We start from the raw sequence: 24,755 nt of genomic DNA, 5'->3' as shown, positions 1-24,755 counted from the left end.
TTTCATGATTAAAGACATTATTACATGATTGAAGTTATTACATGATTGAAGTGATTATTACATGATTTAAGTGATTATTTAATGATTTAAGTGATTATCACATGATTGATGTGATTATTACATGATTGAAGTGATTATTCTATTATAGAAGTGATTATAATATGATCAAAGTGATTATCTCATGATTGAAGGGATTATTTTATGATTTAAGTGATATTTCATGATTTGAGTGATTATAACATGATTGAAGTGCTTATTTCATCATTAAAGTGATTTTTTCCACGATTAATGCCAGCATCCCTCAGGATTCCATCCTGGGCCCAACTCTCTTTTTGATCTTCATCGATGATCTCCCAAATCACATTCTTAGATCATTTGTAGACATTTATGCAGACGACACTACCATTTAAAACACTCATCTCGCCAAAATAACTATAAAAAAATTCCTCCACTCTCTATCAGTGCCTAAATCTAAACATGGATTCCATGAACAAAGTTTCTTTCCTAGAACTGTCTGCTTGTGAAACTGTTCTACTGGTCTGCTTCCCATCATCTTCAAGTCCAACATAAACAAGTTCTTATCGAACTTTCCTTGTGAATATTCTAATCATACCAAATTTCCACCACAAACAATTACTATGCAACTGTCCCAGTGTCCCAATGACTACAATACACACATTAACCCTTATCCTCGAGTGTCCTCCAGGCCTTAATATGTTGTAACTCCTTTGTAAGAAAAAAAAAACCCAACTCAGCTCTTCTTTGTGTTTATTGGTGAACAACTTTCTATGCTTTTGTCTTTTCAACGACTATTTCCTATACTTTTATTCACCTGATAAGCCTATTATTACGTTTTTTTTTTTTTTTTTTTTTTTTTTTCACTTGACAGCAATTGGGGTCAAGAGGTCAACTTTAATAATATCCCCCATAGAGTACATAAAGCATTTTGTTTGAAATTCTGCGATTCTCCCGATTTTTAACAGAAAGATTCACGAGTTTGGCAAGATACGGCTGAAGAAGGTTGGAGGTTACAACGACTGAAACATTATAAAAGCAACACTCAAGATGATAACAGTAGTTTGAATAATCCAAATAATATGAATTTTTCTTTTTTTCCTGACAGAGTTAGGAGAGAATAAAAAGTATTTCTCTGAATTATTTTGCCCTGCAAACAACATACATGCATTTCTGCAGAAAAGAGTTTAATGGCTTTATAAATAGTCAACACATTTTTAATTGCTTTCTCATAAAACTAATGTTTTTTTTATATATAAACATGAAAACATAAAATTAGAAATCATAATAAGAGAATTATTTATTCAAACATTTTTTAATACCATCGTAAGAAGCATATATATACATACATATACACACATTAGCAAGAAAACCCGACGTTGCCCGGGATGGAATAATGACCAACGAATGTTTGACATTCCCATATTTTAATTGTCATCGAAATCGGCGAAATCGCCCATTTTTAAATCAAATTGATTGATTGTCTGCTCTAGTTGGGGACACATCGTGGTGCATCAGGAAAAAGCTTCACATGACTGCCCTCAGTAACTTAATCTGAAATAGATCGTAGTCAACATTACACTGTAGAAAACTTCCTGTTGATTTTATAAAATTATTTTTATATATTACGGCTTGAATTAAAGTTTAAATGCGAAGAGGGTTCAATTGTGCTCTAAACAGAAACATTCATTTTGAACACGTCCCTGTCATATCAAAGATCCTACTGTTGATTTTATATGCCTGACCTTACTGCTTGTGTGGTAATAAAACTTCTTAAATGCACTTGTGATGTTAGGCTATGTAAGATGTTAACTTTGGTCAAAATCGCTTGTTCCTTCTTTCATAAAATTTTTTTCAATTATTAATACGTACTGAAGACATTCTGATACAAAACCTATCTAAGAACACTGCCAGGCACAAAGTATCTGTGTGAAATTGCATAGAAATCGGCCCAGCCATTTCAAAGTGGATAGGGAATGAACTCAGACAGCTCCTTTCATAGAATAGTAGTGATAGATATGTGTGTGTGTGTGTGTAGGTATACTCCTATAGATTTGTTTTTTTGTATATTTTTCTATTTATTTAAAAAGAAAATACAACTTTATCGTATGGGTCGTGGAATTGCATTCATTAGCAAAAGATCTAACTAATTTGCATATTCTTTTAAACATTCATTTTAATTAATACCCTATTATTTTATATTTTTGGTGTTCTTATGGGATGATCATCTTTAGTTAACTATTATGTGTAATTTTATTCATGCAGATATTCTATATTTTTTTTTTTTTTTTTTTTTTTTTTTTTTTTACATAGCCTTGATAAGTGGTGATGCCTAAGAGACCACTCGAGGATAAGGTTAAGAGTGTACAGTAGTCAATTGGACAATATAGTAATCGTTAGTAATGGAAATTCTGTAAATTTGTTAACTTAAGTGGAACGGCTCATCAAGAACTTGTTTACGTTGGACTTGAAGACAATCAGATTGTAGTCAGCTGGAAAGCAGGAAAACGGAAGACAGTTCCACAGGCGTGCACTTCTCAGAAAGAAGCTTTGTTCATGGAATCTACGTTTAGGTTTACGCACCGATAAAGTGTGTTTTCAGCGAGACGAGTGTTTTTTGTGAAAGTTTGGCGAGGGGGGGGACTATAGATTGAAGCTCAGTCGAGCACTTGCCATGAAAATAACGATAAAGCAATGACAAATTCGCAACATCTCTTCTGTGAGATAGAGGTTGCAGGGAAGAGAAAAGGACATCTTCTATGAGGCTACGAAGTCTATTTTTAACTATCAAGGTAGGACAAGTCCTTTCCAGCAGCTCCTGCCCAGATGTGGCAACAGTACTCCATCCTTGGATGTACCTAGCTCTTATATAGATAGAGAATTGCATCAGCAGTGTGATATCTACTGATTTATACTTGCGTAAAAAGGTTATAGCGAACAAAAACTCTTTTTATATATATATATATATATGTGTATGCACATATATTTTTGTTTAAAAAATTTTTGCCTACCAAACTCCTCTGTTAGTTTTTGGTCTACAAACATGAAACTTACTATATAGGGTATTGGAACCCATGCAAAACTAAACTGGATTTTAGCCAGGGGAAATTGACACAAAAGTGAAAATTAAAAAATGGAATTTGCCAGGTGAAGGTCAAACGACAGCATTACGAATATGCATGCATAACGTAATAGCTATTGGTTCATGTTTTAATTTTTAGCCTTGCAGCAAAAATGTCTTCATAGTTCAGGCATTAACGTCAAAGGAAAAAGTAAATTGTAAGTTAAACATTTTGGTTTTGATTCTCGATGGTGGCGCACATGTCATTTTTTTTTTTTAACTTTAAAATCATTACTATGTATTGGGTTTAATATAATAATAAATACAAAATCTGCATTAAAATACCATATTTAAGCGTATTTTACGACTGGGTAATGCCGGGCAGCCTGCTAGTGTATATATCATGGGTGTGTATATATATATATATATATATATCTCTCATGAGGTAATATGATTTAAGAAATAATCTTTTACACATTTAAAATAAACAACTAATCTGTGTACGATCATTTCTGAGATGATACAAATTTTTATTGAAATAAAGTCTCTTCATCAAGACTAAGATGGGATACTGAATAGAAAATACAAAACTAAAGTGAAAATAAAACTTTTATACAACAAATCATGAAGTTTGTAGAGAGAAAAATTTGTTTTAGGGCCATATCAAGGCGAGTAAGAATATTAGATAAACAAAAATGTTACAATTAGGGAAAGTAAAGTTTCATACCTTACAGGTATGATATATATATATATATATATATATATTTTTTTTTTTTTTTTTCTTTTAACCAAAATTTTTTATATGTCAAAATTTTAACCATATAATATATCAAAATTCTGGTAATGTTCATATACCAATAAAATCAAAGTCAAAATTAATTGACTCTTCAATTAAGCTTCATGATTATCTGTTTTAATAATCGAGCATGCATATAATATTTTCGCAAAAATCAAGATAACAAAATATTGAATAAGAACATCATATCATGTATTTTCAAGTTACAATTGTTTCGCAACCATTTGAACAATTTTAAACATATCACTTAAAAATATTCCAAAAATAGCTACTCTTCAGTATGATGAGGAATGTATTTTAGTGTCTAAAGAGCAACTATTTTTGGAATATTTTTAAATAATATGGTTGTTGATTGGTTGTTTTTGTTTTACGGCATATCAACCCTTTTCAGGTTATTTAATGCCGAATCCAGTGATTTTGAAGACAATTTATATATATATATATATATTTTTTTTTTTTTCAAGTTAGTTTCTATTTAACCTATAGTTGGGACCCTAATAGGTACTACCACTCCGGGTCAAAGTGGACCTGGGAGCAATGGCAAGTAAGGGGTGTCTCCACACTCCCCAAAGCTCATAAGCTGGGGCCTCACCATCGGATATAGTTTAAGGTCATATCCAGGACCTGTTAATTAAATAATATGTTTAAATTTGTCTAAATGGTTAGGAAACAATTATAACACACAAGGAAATACACAATATGATATTTTCATTTTATAGTTTGTTGTCTTGACTTTTGCAAAATAAAATATATATATATATATATATATATATATATATTTGGGAAGGCAATTTACTGCACCGAGGCATAAAAATTTTTCCTAAAAATAAATCATAGATGTTGCTTCCTTTTTATTTTTAATATAGAGTGAATTCTGGACAAGAATTGGAGAACCTTGAATAATCCAAAAACACATTTCTCCTAGAAAACATCACAAGTAAAAAACGTTGAATTGTAAGAATCTTTGAAATCAGCTGATTTTGATTGATTTTACTGTTTTACAAAGAAATAAAAATGTCTAAATAATTAATAGAAGACAAAGAATTGCTGAAAAAATTGACAAATTTTTTTATTAAGATTAGATTTTATATACAAACCAATAAAGTTTCAGTGAACGATGAAAATGAAAGTTCTGGATTTTTTATGAATGATCTTCTGAATTGAATGAGATAAACACCACTGCCGATCTACCTGATCTGGCCTTTTATTTTGTTATTCCCATCAAATATCGATGTGTAATACAATCTTTTGCAATTGAGATATCAGTCCTGTTTGAACTTTTGGTTGAAATATTTTTTACAGATTTTGTTTCTCTCCTGAGAAATTGAGTGATTACATAAAATAAATTTTATGAAAAAAATTGAGTGATTACATAAAATAAATTTTATGAAAAAAATTGAGTGATTACATAAAATAAATTTTATGAAAAAAATTGAGTGATTACATAAAATAAATTTTATGAAAAAAATTGAGTGATTACATAAAATAAATTTTATGAAAAAAAAAAAACAACAAAAAAACTCCCCAGCTTTACTCCCAAACTATCTTCTAAATGACATTCAAATCTGACCCAGCTCGTTTTAACTTGGTACTCAAGTTAAGTGGGGTGGGGGGGGTCCCCCATTTATTTGTCTCCTCATAAAGGCAGAATCATTGGTTTTTTTTTGGGTGGGGGAACCAGCTCTCCAAAAATGAAACACTTTGGATTAAGATTAAAATTAAAAATGGATTGCTTCCTCACCAACCGATTACAGAACAGATACAACACTGATCTCAGCACAAAAACCGAAAAAGGTACAGTTATAGTATTTCACTTTCAATGGCACATCTTAGGATATCGTTATCAGATCCCCCAGACCTATCTTGCAGATGTTTCAGCGCCTCAGCCTCCTTTAATGAAGTGGGAGGGTGGGAGTCAATCTCCGATATCTATGATATCACAGCAAGTGAACGTTTTCTTTCAAATCTACTCATGAAATCGCATGGTGCTGAGAAAAGCCGACACTAACATAACCATATGTGAAGCAAAACCATTGCGAAGAGGCAAGTAAATACACTTAAGTCAAAGTAGTTAACTGTAGGCGAGGGCAACCCAAAGGCTCCTCTTCCATAGTTTCTACTGATGAAGATTTCCTATTTACTTACCTCCCCTACGAGCACACAGTTAGATAGAAAGTCAGGTTTGTTGTTGTTTTTTTTAATGTGGAGAAAATCCTGCTCTCCAAAATTGGACTTTCTTGGATTAAGATAAAAATAAAAAAATTTCCTCAGTCTTGGATTTCTTCTTCACCAACCAAAGGCAAAAAAAAAAAAAAAAAAAAAAAAGTTTAGTATCAAAACAGATACTACATTTTACATTTTGCTCCTAATCCAAGGAAGAATCCTTTCCCATATGTAAACACATTTTGGTGCTTGTTAAGATAGTCAACAGATCGATTTTTTTTTAATATGGTTTTAAGCAAAAACAACAGTATTTGTCATGTCGAAAATAGTAATATATCCAAAAATTATGAAAATTCATCAAGTAGAACAACTGCTATTGTGTTTTAGTAAAAAAAAAAAGAAAAAAAAAAAGTCTATCGTTATAGTCTAAAACAGTAGATCAGCTGTTAAAGTGTGAAAAGGGAGATAAGTATGCCCCTGTATTCGCAATCTTCAAGGTGTTTACATCTAGATAAAAAGCAATTTCCCCCTCAAGTTTCTGTAAAAATTACTTTTAACTATAAAATCATTCTCTACTTGTTAGTTTTGTCATTTTTGGATATGTTACTATTTTCAATATGACAAGTGATGTTTTTGCGTCAAACCACGTTTAAAAAAAAAAAGAAAAAAAAAAAAATCGATCTGTTGACTATCTTAACAAGCACCTGCATTTTCACCCAAGTGCTATTCATTTATCAACCATTAAAAGCTGAAAATAATTCTTCCAAATTCAAGTGACTTAATGTTCATTTGAGCGAATCCCCAAGAAATAAAACTGCTGAAATAAAAAGTAATTGATTCTTTCACACACACACACACACACACACACACACACACACACACACACACACACACATATGTAACAGGTTGTTTGGAGCAGATTGCTAGTGACCATATCCAGAGCATGATTCCAAAACCCTAACCCTTCCAGTCGGTTTCTTCAATGTAGGTGAATTCTTAACAAGGGACAGGTATGGCTGCACTGGCCAACGTAAGTATTTCTGATGTCTTCAGCCGCCAGTTACGAATGTCTTTGGACACTTGACACCAGTATTCTCCGTGACGAGGTTCCACGTTGATGCACCGTTTCTTCACATCTTCTCGTTGTTCCTACAAACAACAACATAAACGAAATTAACATTCACATTCAACCACGTGCTACATTTAAAAGACTTCAGTCAGTTTTAAGACAAATCAAGTTATATTTAATGCTGAACTAAAAACTTTTGTAAACGATTAATGCAAAATGAATTGCTTTTTATTGGCCAAAACTCGAGGTAAATTACAGGTCCACAATTTTCTAAAATTTTATTCGCTCCAAACAAGTATCGCCACTGATGCGTAATAGGATAATAATATGATAGGGGCCAGATTTATAGAGAGGGAGATCAACTAAGGTGGAGAGTTGAACAGCAGAATATCTGTTCACATTGCATTTAGATTTTTGCATGTTGGTATGGCCAGGTAAAAGGAGAGCGAATTTCAAAGGTAAGCGATCCGAGGACAGAAGCCATTGTTATCAAAGTATTTATAATCTAAAAACTGACAATCGGACACGAAGCAGGCTAATCGGTATTTTCTGCCAATAAAATAACATTCATCAATTCACCAGATTTTAAAAATTAAAAAAGTGACTTTTTTCTATCCTATTTTTCCTGAAGACAATCCCTCGATTTTCATACTCCACCGGGCTAAGAAAAAGGTCAGAGCTCCCATCCATTTTATTTTATTTTTTTCTTTGATCAGTTTTTACTCACTGACCATTCCCTTATTTCATTTAGACTGAATCTACTTTTCGGTTTCATGCCATTTTCTTTTTGTGTGTAGGTTACTCTTTTTTGTGTGTAGGTTACTCTTTTTTGTGTGTAGGTTACTCTTTTTGTGTGTAGGTTACTCTTTTTGTGTGTAGGTTACTCTTTTTTGTGTGTACGTTACTCTTTTTGTGTGTACGTTACTCTTTTTTGTGTGTAGGTTACTCTTTTTTGTGTGTAGGTTACTCTTTTTTGTGTGTAGGTTACTCTTTTTTGTGTGTAGGTTACTCTTTTTGTGTGTACGTTACTCTTTTTTGTGTGTAGGTTACTCTTTTTGTGTGTAGGTTACTCTTTTTGTGTGTACGTTACTCTTTTTGTGTGTACGTTACTCTTTTTGTGTGTAGGTTACTCTTTTTGTGTGTAGGTTACTCTTTTTTGTGTGTAGGTTACTCTTTTTTGTGTGTACGTTACCCTTTTTTGTGTGTAGGTTACCCTTTTTTGTGTGTAGGTTACTCTTTTTGTGTGTAGGTTACTCTTTTTGTGTGTAGGTTACTCTTTTTTGTGTGTACGTTACTCTTTTTTGTGTGTAGGTTACTCTTTTTGTGTGTAGGTTACTCTTTTTGTGTGTAGGTTACCCTTTTTTGTGTGTACGTTACCCTTTTTTGTGTGTAGGTTACTCTTTTTGTGTGTACGTTACTCTTTTTTGTGTGTAGGTTACTCTTTTTTGTGTGTAGGTTACCCTTTTTTGTGTGTACGTTACCCTTTTTTGTGTGTAGGTTACTCTTTTTGTGTGTACGTTACTCTTTTTTGTGTGTAGGTTACTCTTTTTGTGTGTAGGTTACTCTTTTTTGTGTGTACGTTACCCTTTTTTGTGTGTAGGTTACTCTTTTTGTGTGTAGGTTACTCTTTTTGTGTGTAGGCTACTCTTTTTTGTGTGTACGTTACTCTTTTTGTGTGTAGGTTACTCTTTTTTGTGTGTAGGTTACTCTTTTTTGTGTGTAGGTTACTCTTTTTTGTGTGTACGTTACCCTTTTTTGTGTGTAGGTTACTCTTTTTGTGTGTAGGTAACTCTTTTTTGTGTGTAGGTTACTCTTTTTTGTGTGTAGGTTACTCTTTTTTGTGTGTAGGTTACTCTTTTTTGTGTGTACGTTACTCTTTTTGTGTGTAGGTTACTCTTTTTTGTGTGTAGGTTACTCTTTTTTGTGTGTACGTTACTCTTTTTTGTGTGTACGTTACTCTTTTTTGTGTGTACGTTACTCTTTTTTGTGTGTAGGTTACTCTTTTTTGTGTGTACGTTACCCTTTTTTGTGTGTACGTTACCCTTTTTTGTGTGTAGGTTACTCTTTTTTGTGTGTAGGTTACTCTTTTTTGTGTGTAGGTTACTCTTTTTTGTGTGTACGTTACCCTTTTTTGTGTGTAGGTTACTCTTTTTGTGTGTAGGTTACTCTTTTTTGTGTGTAGGTTACTCTTTTTGTGTGTAGGTTACTCTTTTTTGTGTGTACGTTACTCTTTTTGTGTGTAGGTTACCCTTTTTTGTGTGTAGGTTACTCTTTTTTGTGTGTACGTTACCCTTTTTTGTGTGTAGGTTACTCTTTTTGTGTGTAGGTTACTCTTTTTTGTGTGTACGTTACTCTTTTTGTGTGTAGGTTACTCTTTTTTGTGTGTACGTTACTCTTTTTGTGTGTACGTTACCCTTTTTTGTGTGTAGGTTACCCTTTTTTGTGTGTAGGTTACCCTTTTTTGTGTGTAGGTTACTCTTTTTTGTGTGTACGTTACTCTTTTTGTGTGTAAGTTACTCTTTTTGTGTGTACGTTACCCTTTTTTGTGTGTAGGTTACCCTTTTTTGTGTGTAGGTTACCCTTTTTTGTGTGTAGGTTACTCTTTTTGTGTGTAGGTTACTCTTTTTTGTGTGTAGGTTACTCTTTTTTGTGTGTAGGTTACCCTTTTTTATGTGTAAGTTACTCTTTTTTGTGTGTAAGTTACCCTTTTTTGTGTGTAGGTTACTCTTTTTTGTGTGTAGGTTACCCTTTTTTGTGTGTAAGTTACTCTTTTTGTGTTAAAGTTACCCTTTTTTGTGTGTAGGTTACTCTTTTTTGTGTGTAGGTTACTCTTTTTTGTGTGTAAGTTACCCTTTTTTGTGTATAGGTTACTCTTTTTTGTGTGTAGGTTACCCTTTTTTGTGTGTAAGTTACTCTTTTTGTGTGTAAGTTACTCTTTTTTGTGTGTAGGTTACTCTTTTTTGTGTATAGGTTACCCTTTTTTGTGTATAGGTTACCCTTTTTTGTGTATAGGTTACCCTTTTTTGTGTGTAGGTTATTCTTTTTACAACGATTTTTTCTTTTTTAACAAAAGGTTTTATTACCAATACTCTCGTCTTGATACAACTTAAAAAGTCTCTTGCTGTCACATCTCCATCTAGCCTTGATTGCGTTTCTCTATCTTCCGACTGCGTGCTGACCATGGTCGGCTCATTCTCGTCTTCAACCATACACGTCCATTTTCTTCCATGCGCACTTTGCTTCTGACCCCGAACACGTGGTGACCTATTTTTCATGCGCACATTTCCTAATTTGCATATGGATTTTTTCGGCTGCTGCTGCTAATCCCTTTGCACACCAGCCATCCTTTGCTGCTGCTGATATTTACCCTCACGCTTATATGCATTACATTACACATGGATCACATTCAAATCGTAAGTCAACTCCAAGATGAAGATAATGTGCATGTTCTGCGTTTGTTGAATATGTAAAGCATTTGATGCTATCGAATTCTTCCGTATGCTCACAACTTTGAAAAATCAAGGAGTTAACAACGCTTACAGCAATTTGTATTGGAAGTTTTATGGTGGAACCACAGCAACTTTCAAACTCAAATACATAACAAAAAGATCAATATAGAAACAGAAACTCTCTCTCTGATTCTCTCTCCTCTGATCTCAAGTGCGTGGTACAGTGGGGGAAGAGGTGGCTAGTTACTTTTAATGCATCTAAAACCAAGCTCCTATCTTTACATAACCAACGCTCTGATCCCCATCTGGCATCAGTTGAAATGGATGGCTCTTGTCTAGGGGAGGCTCCATGTTTTGAGAAGCTTTTGGGATTGACCTTTACTCCTGACATGAAATGGAACATGTACATCAAGTCTGTTGCCAAGGTCGCTGGAAAAATGGTAGGATCCTTCTACCGCTTCAGAAGATATCTCACTGCTGATGCAATTCTCTATCTATATAAAAGCCAAGTACGTCCAAGGATAGAGTACTGCTGCCACATCTGGGCAGGAACTGCTAAAAACAGCCTATCCTGCCTTGACAGAGTATAAAATAGACTTTGTGGCTTAGTGGGGGGGGGTGCCCTTTTCTCTTCCCTGCAACCTTTCTTCTACAGAAAAGACGCTGCGAGCCTGTCTTTGTTTTATCGTTATTTCCATGGCAAGTGCTCGCCTGAGCTTCATTCTATGCCCCCCCCCTCGCCAATCTTTCACAAAAAACACCTGTCTAGCTGAAACCACCGTCAATAATTTTCCTCATTCTTTATCTGTGCCTAAATCAAAATGTAGATTCCATGAACAAAGCTTCTTTCTTAGAAGTGCATGCCTGTGGAACTCTCTTCCGTTTGCCTGTTTCTCACTTGACTACAACTTGGATGTCTTCAAGTCCAACATAAACAAATTCCTGATGCATCACCCCCTTTAGTAAGAAACTTTATCAAATCTCCATTACTAATGATTACTATGATATTATCCGCGAGTGGCTTCCGGGCCTTGATAAGTGGTGACTACCATGTAAAGAAAAAAAAAGGGTGCTAGACAAGGCGACAACAGTTCAATCTTCTTTACATCCTCCTTGCACGGTTCATTAATCATCGTAATTGGCCAGAAAGAACAGGATATAGATATAAGCAGAGAATACTTTGCTCATCTATAATTTGACACATCTCTAAAATAAGGGGATTTTTAATGACATTCACAATGTTAGTCATATTGTTGGCCTTAATGCTAATATATCTAGAAAAGTGAAAGTGTCTGCCTGTGTGTGTGTGTGTGTGTCTGCATGGCTTACTATACATACAGTCCCGTATGTTACATGAGAGGCCACGTTTCTAAAAGGCCATTGTCTTTATTATGGAAAACTGTAAGCTCGAGCCGCATACAACGTTGAAAATTTCAAAGGGAAGTAACTCAAAAGTAGTTTATATTAACTCTTGAAATAATGAATAAACTTTTATTTAAATATTTTTATATCATTTCATTCTTAAAATACATGTTTTTATCCATATAAAATGTTTTTCACTGCTTTTATTCATGTTAATTTACAGAACAAAAGTACAATAGAGTAACCTCCCTTGATTTTTTTTTCAAAGACGTAAGCGATCTTTATGCTTACAACCATTTTTGCGATCTCTACTTGTTGAATTTTTTCTACATGTTTTAAATATTGTAAAAAATATATATCTTTTTTAAAATATTGTTTAAGTTTTGTTATAATTTGCTTAACAAAATGGTGAAAAAATGCGTTGCATTTGGCTGCAAAACTGGTTATAAAAACCACGAAAATCTATTAACTTTTCATTTTCCACATGGCAAACCCGACCTGTTTGAAAAATGGACAAAATTTGTAAATCGTGCTGATTGGATTGCAACAAAAAATTCAGTTTCATGTATAAAACATTTTGAGGAAAAATTTATTTTAAAAGGGAAAAGAAATAAGTTAAATTAGTCCCTACATCCAATACCAACAATTTATTCACCGTTAGTGAATATTAAGCCATCTTTTCTACCTGCATCAAACACAATGAGAAAAGCCCCAAAGGATCGAAATTACTAATATGATGAACTACCAAATTTTCTTTCAGCAGATATTATTATGAGTTTCGAAGATTTGGAAGAAACAAAGTGTTGCCCCACTGGTTTCAGTTAAAAAAAAAAATGAAAAATATGTATGGATTTTCCGAATAGATTTTGAGACAAATTTTCCATTACTGAAAGAGTGCATTCGGATTGACAACAATTTACACGTTCAACTTCAGTATCATGGAAATCCAATACCATTACCACATTGGTTTGTGAAGGCTCACAATGCAAAACTTACAAGGTATAGCATGTTGGAAAATTTCCCCTCTTATATTCAAAACATTGTAGCAGAACCTCCAAATTCCATTCTAAAAGAACTATACAAATTTCAACATTTTAAACCTAAGGGTCGCCCTTCATTTTCTGTTGAACTAATCAGATTCTCTTTATTATTGCGCTATAATTCTTCTCAAGCATATAAACTACTGGTTGAGCAATTACCATTTCCTTCATTTTCTTCATTAGAAAAAATACAAAACGGTGATGTAGAATCTATAACTGCTGCAAAATCTCTCTTGGGAAAAGGTAAACTTTCTCAGGATTGTATCTTGATGTTGGATGAAATGTACCTTCAAAAGGGAACTCAGTTTCATGGTGGGAAGTATGTTGGTGGTGATGAAACTGGCAACTTATACAAAGGTATCATGATATTTATGATTTCAGGCTTGAAGGAGACAGTGCCAACTGTAGTTAAAGTCTGTTCTGAAGAGACTGTTACTGGTGACTGGCTCTCTCAGGAGATAATTGCATGCATTGTACAGCTTTTAAATGCAGGATTTAATATAAGGGCTGTGGTTGCTGACAACCATTCTGCAAATGTAAATGCCTTTAAAATTTTATTAAACAAATTTGGAGGAGATAAAAAACATTTTATTACTAATCCAGATTCTCCAAACAAATTTTTTTTCTTTTTTGACGCTGTTCATTTGTTGAAGAATATTTGAAACAGTTTACTAAACAAAAGCAAGTTTGTGTTTCCTTCTTTCGATTTCAATATTTTGGGCCTTCATTTGTGTTCCCAGTCAGGAGTTTTATCTTGGTCTGATATACTTAAAATATATGACAAGGACAGGGTTTTGGATGCTACATTACGAAAAGCACCAAAACTAACTTTCAAGGCATTACGTCGGTTACAATAAGCAAAGTGTCAATTTGGCTATTGCTGTATTCCACGAGACAACAATTGCTGTTTGTAAAAGCTACTTTCCAGAACGGACCGACATTGCAGATTTTCTTAAATTGATATGGTGCTGGTGGACTACAGCCAATTCTAATCAAAGATTTACCCCTAATTTTTTTAATAATGCTGTTACTGCAAGTGATGATAAAATCAACTTTTACCAAACATTTTCTGAGTCGAGTCTTGGTCAAAAATTTCTGACTTTTGCCTCCCTGCACAGACTAGCAAAGCATTTGTCACAACTTTGAGAGCACAAGCAATGCTTATGAAAGAACTGCTGAATGATGGGTATGAACATATTCTCACTCGTAGATTCCAAAGTGATCCCTTGAAAAGCGATTTTCACAGTATCGTCAAATGAGGGGAGGGAGATTTTTACTGGGTCTTCGTGAGATTTATAGCAGTGAAAAGATTTTAATCTGTAGATCCCTTTTAAAAGAAAATATTAACATTTGGCAGGAAAACCTCAATCCATTGTCAAAGAATGAAAATTATAATCTTCTGGATATTTTGTCCAAACATGAGTCAGAAATAAATGAACTATGTTTATCACCTGACAGCAAAGAAGTAGCATATTCAATTGCTGGTTATGTTGCAAAAAAACTTTTGAAGCGCTTTAACTGTGATATTTGTTCTACTTTTATGGTTGGCAATGATACGGAGATCACTGAGAATCATTGTCTTAATTTATTATCGAGGAGGTTTAACAATTCCATCGACTCAGATTGCTGAATTTATTTGTTCTTGCTTTGCAATTTTGGATTTTTCTTCTCAATTCATTGAAAAACAGTCAGTCTATAACTAGGAAGTCTGCAGAAATAATTTTAAAAACTTATTCGCCAAAGTATGTATTTACATGTGAGTGAGTGAGTGTGTTTGTTTAACGGCATTTAAACCTCTAAGAGTCATTTAATGGCAAAAAGTTTTGTTGATATAATAGGTTTTCAGTTTCTTGCATAAATTTTTTTAAGTTTCTTAAAAAAGTTTATCTTTTGAATCAAGATGTTTTAGGTTTTCCGAAAAATTGTTTTAGTTGTAAGAGATTTGTTTTTCTAAACTGAATTTTACTTGTTTATTTTATAGGAGTTTGAATACATTTGTTTCTTTTAAATAGTTTATGGAAGAAAAAAGGGAGGGGGCTGTTTTTATTTTGTTTTTGTAGAACATAATTAAGATTTACAAAAGAGAATAGAAAACAAAAACAGAAATTGATGTAGGTGCATTTCGTCTCAGGAAGCCAATAGGCAGCCAGATCTGGTAGCACCAGTTTACATGTGAGAAACACATTGAAAAAGTACATAAATTTGCAACAAAAATTGTTATATATTCTATAACAACAAGCAAAAACTTTCTTCAGATGAAATTAGAAAAGATTCATTAAAGATTTTTAAAAAGCGGCAACGATCAAAGTAAAAGTGAAATTTACTGTTAAACATTTACCTTTATTTACAATTTTTATTGAATTTCTTGTGCTTTGTAAAGATACTTTAAAATTCCTCGTGATTTAATGATTTGATAATTTTGTAACAGAGTGAAAAACAATTTACTTCCTTTCCAATCTTTATATTCATGTGCTTTGTAAATATTTTGATATTCTTAAAAAAAAAAAGATATTCTAATAAAATTTTTAAAAAACAAATAACTTGTAGTCAAAGAAAAATTTTTTTTTCCATATTTATAAACAAAATTATTGGAAAGATCAGGGGAGACAACTCAAAATGAATTTGTTTTTGTTTTGTTGTGTATTATAAAGAAAGAAAAGGGAAAAATACATCTAATTAACGGAAACATTTTACTTTGGACAGGATAACAGTAAAATATGTAAGTAGAATTAATTTAAGCATTATTTCAATTATTAAAACCTGAAATAATTATTTAATTATCTAAGCATTAACATCTGAAATAATGTTTGAAAAGAAAATTTCTGAGTTACCTCCCTTTGTTTCAATGGCCTCTTAGAAAATTGCCTCTCAATGTGACATATATGGCCGTATTATTATAGTAGGCCATGGTGTCTGTGTACATTTCCCTAGGCAATAACTGTCAGTTTTCGGTCTACAGACTCGAAATTTGATATACAGGATACAGAGATTTGGGAAAATCCATGTGATCGGTTTTCGGTCAGAAATTTGGCTGTTAAGAGGGTCAAAGTTCAACGATTTGACCTTTGAGAACTCTACCAAAGTCTTCCGACAATTTTGGGTCTAAACATTTGAAATTTTAGATATAGTTTTCTTGGACATGGATCTAACTTAATAACTTGATTTGAGCCTAAAACAATAAATTTTAAGGGGTCATAATAGGGGTCAAAGTTTAAAAAAATTTGACCTCTGCGGTTTCTACCAAATTACTCAGACAATTTCTGGTCAAAACATATGAAATTTTACAGGGTATTCAGATATAGGACAAGCTTTTTAATCGGTTCAGGTTGAAAATTTGAGCTACCAATATATAAATGTATGTATATTTGCATGTCTGCCTAAAACTTTCGACAAAGGCAACATATTTTTACAAGATCAGCATTGTTTTGAAGCTCGACCCTTTAGATGACAAATACCGAAAAATTGGCTTAATTTTTTCATCCTCAACTCGGCACTTTTCTACAGGGAGAGGTGGCTTTTTTTCGCCGATATTTTCAAAAGTCATCCCCTCTTTTCGATTGTCTAGCCTTAATTTAAACCTACGTCACTTCCGGTTTGGCGGTGGTCGTAACAGCAAAGACGTCACATCTTTTTTTACATTCTTTTCCTCCTTCGTGGTACGGGTTCGAGGCTGCCTTCCTACTACCATTTTTTTTTTTGCTCAACACACACCTCAAAACACCCGGGCAACGCCGGGCACCCATGCTAACAAAAAAAAACAACAAAAAAAAAAAAAGGCTAAGAGCTGCATGATCCAATGCATACTCAATATCGATCTACGAAAAAGTACTTGGATCATACAGCAAACTGGCATAAACAATATCACGACTATAAGAACAGTTATTGACAGGTAAGTCATCTTCCGAGATATACAGACAACAGTGATAGAATAGATTCCAAAGCAAATGGAAAAGACTAAGAAGAATGCCAAAAACCTGTTAGCAAGATGATCTTGACAGCTAACTAGTTCTTACATGGCCATGCCTAGCTAGCAACAAAACAATGTAGAAGGAAACTAGAGAGGGAGTTCCTCTTCCAGGAGTAATGCAAAACACTAATAATGATGAATTCAAAAACGGTTGAGATGTCAGAAAATAGCCCCCCCCCCCCCCCCCCGCAATCATATTTTCTCTCATTAAATGGAAAATTTGATGGCGTACAAAGAAATTGTGAATTGTTCCACATAACCTACCTCAGTGCCGTGAAGGCTTTCAAATTTATGAAAAAATGCCCAAGCATCTCCTAAGTCAGGGTCAATCTTGACTGTTCGGTTGAACCATTCTCGAGCCTTGGTTAGCCTTCGCTCTGTCCAAAACAATCTGTATAGTGGACAAAAATAAAAAAAAACAAAAAAACATTTACCACTGAATAGAAAAGATGTGATTTAAAAAGCACTTAATTTAAAACAACAATGGCTTTCACTTGAAGGAGGACATTGTCATGAATAAAAAAACAAGCAAATTTAATGTGAAATTGAGAAACAATGTGGACTTGATTCGAATGATATCTTAAGAAAACAGCAAAAAATCATTTTTACTGTTGAAGCATCACTCAAAGCACTCTTGCCTGCGTTGACAGTACAAAATCAACTATGATATCTAGTGGAGATCTCTCACAAAAAAGATGCTGTTAATCTCTCTCTGCTCTATCGTTATTTTTATTTTATTTTATTTTTTTTTATTACATTTTCACCCCAAACAAGGCACATTGCCACTCAGGTGTAGGGGGCTACTATCAGGGTCAGCAACTACGGGGGCACTATGTAGGGATTTGGGCAGCAAGATGTCGGTTCACGTTGCACTTGAACTTCTGCATGTCAGTACAGTTAGGGAAGCATGATCCTGGAATGGAATTCCAGAGTCTAGCGGTTCTGGGGAAGAAACTACTGGAGTAGAAGGATCTTTTGCATCTAGGGATCTCTACTGTGTGGGGGTGGGATTTAGCTGCCTGTCGGGTTTGTCGAGGGTGTCTGCGACGTGGGGGCACAAGTGTCTGCAGTTCGTCAGAGCACTCACCATTAACATACTTTTAGAACAAGCAGAGGGATGCAACGTTTCGTCGATGGGACAGAGGCTGAAGCTTAGATGCCAGTTCAGGGCCTATCAGATTGGCGACTCTTTTTTGAACCTTGTCTAGGAGCGAGAGACTAGTAGTAGACGCACCAGCACAGATGTGACAACAATACTCCATACATGGGCGAATGGTGGCCTTATAGTGATACAGGATACTTTCAGGTGTCAGTTTTCTAGCACGGTAGAGAGAGCCTACCTTTTTTGCAGCGGCCCTGGCAATGTTTTCAATATAATTGTTCCAGCTCATGTTTCCTGTGAACGTTAGGCCACGCAGTTTGAAAGATGTACTCTCAGACAGGGAGTCACTGGCCATTGCTATTGGTGGCAGAGAAGGTTTCTTGTAGTTATTGAAGGAAACCAGTTTGGTCTTGGCAGCATTGAATGTGACCATCCATTTATGTCCCCATTCCACTACAGATTGGAGGTCATCCTCTAGTGTTTTTGCCATTTCTTTAGATATGTGTTCATTTGATTTCCTGTCATGCCTTTTATAGAGTGTAGTGTCATCAGCATATATACCCATCTCAGAGGCAGTTTTGTCGGGGAGGTCATTAATAAATATCAGGAACAATAGAGGTCCAAGAATAGACCCGAGGCACTCCCGCATTTATATCACACTGTTTAGACGTTCGACCGTCGAGGACAACCTGGATTTTTCTCTTGTCTAAGAAGGATTCAATTATGCTAAGTATTCTACCAGTGATACCGTATGATTTAATTTTCCTGAGGAGACCCTTGTGCCATACCCTGTCAAAAGCCTTAGATATATCTAGAGCTACCGCTCTGCCCTCCCCCGCTTTATCCAGTGAATGGTATATACGTTCAGAGATTACAGTGAGAATGTCAGCTGTGGAACGAGCTTGTCTAAATCCATATTGTTGGTCAGTTAGAAGTTTAGCGTCTGTAAGGTGCAGGACTAGAGCATGGTTAATTATGGTCTCAAATATTTGGGCGAAAAGTGGGAGGAGGCTAATGGGGCGATAATTTAATGGGTCAGTTCTTTCGCCAGAATTCTTGAATACTGGTACCACAGAAGCGGTTTTCCAACAGCCCGGAAAGCATGATTCATTAAGGCATTTGTTGAAGAGTTTGGAGAGAACTGGAGCTACTTCGGCTGAGCACTTTTTTAATAGCACAGCTGGGATGAGATCAGGTCCGCATGCTTTGGAAGTGTCAAGATTTATTATGATAGCATGTACCTGAGCAGGGGTGATTTTTAGATCGTCTAGCGTGGCGTCTGTCCGCAAAGGAAAGTCAGGCAGGGGGTGGTTGGTAGGGTCCAGTGTGGAGTTCGAGGCAAACCGGCTGGCAAGCATATTAGCTTTGTTGGTTGCTGAGCAAACAACCTCGTGATTGTTGGTTAGTGGGGGAATTGTTGATTGCCCATTATTTACTACACTGTTGTAGATTTTCCAGAAGTCACGAGTTCCTAATTTTTGTGCTTCGATGCGTTTTTTAGTGGTTTCAGTAAATTCTCTCTTAGCTGTCGCTATTTCTTTCTTAACGTTATTTCTCGCTTCTATGTACTTCTGTTTGTTTGAACTGGACTTATGTCGGTTAAATCTGCGGTATGCATGCTGTCTTTGAGCAATGGCAGTTGCGCAAGTCGAAGTAAACCATTGGGGAGAGTGTGGCTTGCTATAAAATTTCCGCACGGGAACATGTGCTTCCATTGCTGTTTTGAACCATTCAGTGGTCTCATTTGCGCACTGTTCGGCAGGAAGAGAAAAAATATTTCCCCATGGGGCATCTCTGATAAGATCTCTGATGGCTTCCCAGTCAGCCTTTTTAAAATATCTCGTTGTTTTGAGCACTGGCTCTTCAGTTTTGGGTCTAGAGTTTAGGGTGATTTCTACCATTATCACTGTATGGTCAGCGTTCTCGAGTGGGCTGTTAGCATTTGTTGTACAATCCTCGGGAACTGTAGTCAGAAACAGATCTAGAAGTGATGCTTGTTGTTCTTGCTGGTCAGGGAAACGGGTTGGAAACGTAACCATTTGTGATAGGGAGTGAGATATAGCAAAACTATGTGTTGTGCTGCCCGCTGCATCTGTGTGAGTAGAGAATCCAAGCCAGTTTTTGTGGTGAACATTAAAGTCGCCAAATACATGGACTTGGGCGCTATTGTCAAGGGAGAGTGCTGTGTCTATACTGTCGGAGACTTCGTTTATTATGGTGCAGTCCTGGGTCAAGGGAGAGCGGTAGAGAAAATAAAAGTAGCTAATGTTGCGTTGTATGTTTAGTCTAAAGCACAAAGGCTTGATCGTCTGTTTCTAGGTTTGTTTCTCTAGTCAGGGGGAGGGTATTACGAATGTAGACTCCAAGTCCGTGCATATGTCTGTCAGAGTCCTTACGGCAGAGTGGGAGATAGCCAGGCATGTTAAAGTAGTTAGAGGGGATGGAGGAGTGTAGGTTAGTCTCGCTTAGTGCTAAGATATCCGGGGTATTTGTTAGGAGAAATGCTTCAACATCAGCTAAATTAGTTCTAAGCCCACGGATGTTAGTGAATGCAAGCCTCAAGGGAGGAAGCAAGTTGAATTTGTTTGTCCCTAGGCCTGGTTTAAGCGGATTTTTAGATTTTAGTGTCATCATGTTTTTAAAGAGTTTCAGTAAGGTGAGGGGGAGCTGAACAAGACGTTATGCAGGATATCAGACATGCAACACAAGTAGACCAATTGGCTGACCTTTCTTCAACTAGGACTGTGGCCTCGGGAAAGCCCATCGGGGAGGAGTGCAGGGTCCCTTTCCATGCGCGACATGGCACTACAAACAACCCGATATTATACAACTGTTGATGGAGCAGTCGCTCTAAGCGCTACCAAAGAGTTAGGGCTCCTGTACTACCAGTCGGAAACAGCAGCCAGGAACTGTCAATCCGGTACCCTCAGCCCATCAGAAGAAGATCACCCCAATCTAATTGCACAGGCATGCGTGGTACTCAAGCACTCCCAAGTGCCCAGTTATGAGGGGTGGGATGTGTCGGGAGTGGGGGAATGGCATTCAATGCCCTAGACAAGAAACAAGATCTACCACTAAGTGTTTTGTTGATTCACCTGTGATAGTGTCTCTGCGCCCGACTAATAGGCAAAGAAGGAGTATGGAAGCCGGCGATAGACAGGGCCTATCTACTCCTTAAGCAATTTAGGTTTGCAGACCGGTAATTTGTTTGAGTCACCAGCTCTAGGAAGGTTGTCGTCCAAGACTGGAGAGGCCTCTCTCCCCTTTGGTTTAGTTTCAGAGTTTTCCTTCTCCTAGACGGTGATCTGGGAAGATCTACTGGGTCCATCAGCCCTGAGAGGGTTTGCTCCGCGCCTGGGTCCTACTCCAGGTATTTCTGCAACCCCACGTGGCTAGTTGGTCTTACAGGGTTAGCTTGTAAAGGTTATTTATCAATGAATATTACACAAAACGCAATCTCTGCTTAACTTTGCATGGCTATAACTTACTAATTGAAATATTAAGATAAATTTGTTATTTCTGTTTTTGTTTTTTTAATATCTTGCAGCTCTATATATGGATACTTAAAAAAATGTTTTGTTGTATATTTAAAAACCAAATTCAGTTTTTGAATACCTAGGGTTAATGATACAAAATCCTTGTCATTAAAAGACTAAAAATATGAGAGTATTTAAAATGATTTATGGAATGAACAAAGTATAATTAATTATAGAGATGATCTGTGACAAGTATTTGTTGGCATGAAAGGTGGTTGTTCGAGCTGCAATCTCTGATTCCTCCTCGTAAGACATTCACAGCAAGAACTAATCTTTCTACCACAACGAAAAAACAAAAACAAAAGAAACTTTCCTTTCTTTCTTTCTCCATGTGACCTTGCATCAGTCAGAATTTCTATAAACACAACTTGTTTGCAAGGGCTTCCCATCTTTGGAACACATTCCCACCGAACTGCTTCCCTACTGACTAAAAGTCGTTTTAAAACCCAATGCCAACAAATACTTGTCACAGATCATCTCCATAATTAATTATACTTTGTTCATTCCATAAATCATTTTAAATATTCTCATATTTTTAGTCTTTTAATGACAAGGATTTTGTATCATTAACCCTAGGTATTCAAAAACTGAATTTTGTTTTTAAATATACAACAAAACATTTTTTTTAAGTATCCATATATAGAGCTGCAAGATATTAAAAAAAACAAAACAGAAATAACAAATTTATCTTAGTATTTCAATTAGTATCTAAGTTATAGCCATGCAAAGTTAAGCAGAGATTGCGTTTTGTGTAATACTGAATACAAGGTCAACTTAAACAGTGTATAACTGAAGATGAAAGTTTCAAATAAACGAAAAATCTTTATAAATAACACGCCATGTTTCATTGAAAGACAATGGAGATGGAATTCATGATGTTTAGATATACTCAGTCTTAAACGTTGATGAAAATCATGGTACAAAGATTGTGCGGAAACAACTTTGACTTTTTTTTTTTTTTTTTTTTTTTACAAAGGAGTTACCACTTATCAAAGCCTGGAGGCTACTCAAGGATAAGGGGTAATGAGTGTATAGTAGTTAATGGGAAAATGTAATCGTTTGTAGTGGAAATTTGGTAAATTGGATTACTTATCAAGAACTTGTTCACATTGGACTTGAAAACATCCAAGTTGTAGTCGGGTGGGAAACAGGCAAACAGAAGAGAGTTTCACAGGCGTGCGGTTGTTCATGGTATCTACGTTTAAGTTTAGGCACAGATAAAGAGTGGAGGAAATTATTGATAGTGGTTTCAGGTAGACAAGTGTTTTTCATGAAAGGCTATGGGGGAACAATAGATTGGAGCTCAGACAAGCACTTGCCATGAAAATGATAAAGCAGAGACAGGCTTGCAACGTCTCTTCTGTGGGGAAAAGAGGTTGCAGGGTAGAGAAAAGGGCACCTCTCACTAGGCTATGAAGTCTATTTTGAACTTTGTCATGGCAAGATGAGCTGTTTCTAGCAACTCCTGCCCAGATGTGGCAACAATACTCCATCCTTGGATGTTCTTGGTTCTTATATAGGTAGAGAATTGCATCAGCAGTGAGATATCTACTGGAGCGGTAGAACGATCCCATCATTTTTCCAGCAGCCTTGGCAACAGATTTGATGTATGTGTTCCATCTCAGATCATATAAGTTTTACTTTAGCAGCTAACACATTGAAACTTATGATTCATGGTGTGATACAGATTAAGCAATTTTTTTTTTTTTACATTAGTAAATCCATAACATTCTCATTGTAAACACGATTCCAAATCCAATTTCACAGTTAGTGAGAAAAATGGATAAAATTTACACTTTAGCAAACTTTAAACTTTCATACATGACTTAGTTTTGGATGAGGAATTAAAAAAAAAAACAACGTTATTGTTGGAATCTTTTGTGGAGTGATCCAACTCTTATATGTATAAAAAAAAAAGAAAAAAAGAAAAAAAGCTAGGATTAGGATACACAAAGCATAATTGCCTCAATCAAGAAGGATTTCATCTTCATTGACTGAGAACAGAAAAGATGAAGTGTAGTATTAGAAGACGTGTGGCCTTAATATAAAACGTTTACACATACTTGGAAACTGCCAACAACACATGTGGGTCATGTTCACATCTCTTCAGGGCATCAACAGAATTGGTTTTACGCTGGGGGCGGGGTTCCATAAAAATAGATTCTGCCCACAAAATTCCTGCACTTGGACAGTCCTGCTTGGCTGGAAAAAGAAGTTAACAAAAGATCATTAAGTAGAAGTATTATTCGGATACTTATGCAGTTTAATGTACTGTGCTATTTTTTTAAAAATAATATTTTCCAGTTTAATGTACAGCGCTACTTTTTTTTACAATAGTATTTTCAAGTTAAATTTAAGTTTTATCATATGTTTTTATTAAATTGTCAGGTGAAAGTAAAGAATAGTTACAAAACATCCTCCCCATGTTAAAAATGGGTTTCTAAATAATGACATTATTTCAGCACAGTACCTTCCCTGCATAAGTACCATCATTTGTAAGAGTAACATTAATATCCTGCAGTAAAAGGGTTTTTCTTGAAACCATGAAAGTTAAGCATCATTAATCTTGGTCAGTACTTGTATGAGTGACAATGTGTGAATTATTGGGTGCTGGAAGTTTGGAAGGGAATGTAAAAATCACTTTCTCTGATACAATTGGAAAAGGTATGAATGCATCCCCCTTTCCCTTTCAATTTTGGGTGAAAAAATACAGAAGATTAGACTCTCAAGCTTTGAGCAATACTGAATCAAGAGTGCACCTGGAGATTCATTGTCTTTAATTATAAAATAAAGCTTAAGACGTGTGTACGCGTTATGATGTATGGGAGTGAAACCTGGCCAATAAGGATTGAGAGTTCCTGAGTTAGTAGATGTGGAACAGTTGAGGCAGCAGGATCAGATGGCAAGTAATAATTATGGATATGAGAGAAAGAGGGATAAATAAAGACTTGACCAGAGATAGATTAGTGTGGAAGTCAATTTTTAAAAGCCATCTAACATATGCCAAAATGCAAAATGGATGTTAAATCAAATGATGCTGAAGTAAATATCAAATTTTCATTGATTTTTTTTTTTTTTTTACAAAATTTACTTCATTTGGGAAAGATTTTTGTAAAAGTTGAAACGTTTTTAGTTTTGAACATAAATCAAGATATAATCGATGTTTAAACAATAATAAAGTCATTAGAAAAAATT

The 24,755-nt window shown here is 35.2% G+C and overlaps 1 protein-coding gene across 1 annotated transcript in view; it reads right to left on the bottom strand.

Moving 5' to 3' along the window:
• Window positions 1-6,912: 6,912 nt before the first annotated feature.
• LOC145293998 (pre-mRNA-processing factor 6-like) overlaps window positions 6,913-24,755 on the bottom strand; it is a 71,038-nt gene continuing 53,195 nt past the window's right edge. The window contains exons 23-25 of the mRNA XM_080140910.1: window positions 23,624-23,762; window positions 17,187-17,313; window positions 6,913-7,184 (exon numbers count right to left, since the gene is read on the bottom strand). Of these exons, the coding sequence (XP_079997036.1) occupies window positions 7,032-7,184; window positions 17,187-17,313; window positions 23,624-23,762 (419 nt within the window). The 3' untranslated portion in view covers window positions 6,913-7,031. The remainder of the gene's footprint in view (window positions 7,185-17,186; window positions 17,314-23,623; window positions 23,763-24,755) is intronic.

The sequence above is a fragment of the Euprymna scolopes genome, chromosome 15 (assembly GCF_053919585.1).
Source record: "Euprymna scolopes isolate OS-2025 chromosome 15, ASM5391958v1, whole genome shotgun sequence".
Lineage (NCBI taxonomy): Eukaryota > Metazoa > Mollusca > Cephalopoda > Sepiida > Sepiolidae > Euprymna > Euprymna scolopes.
This window is presented reverse-complemented; position numbering and strand designations above follow the sequence as displayed.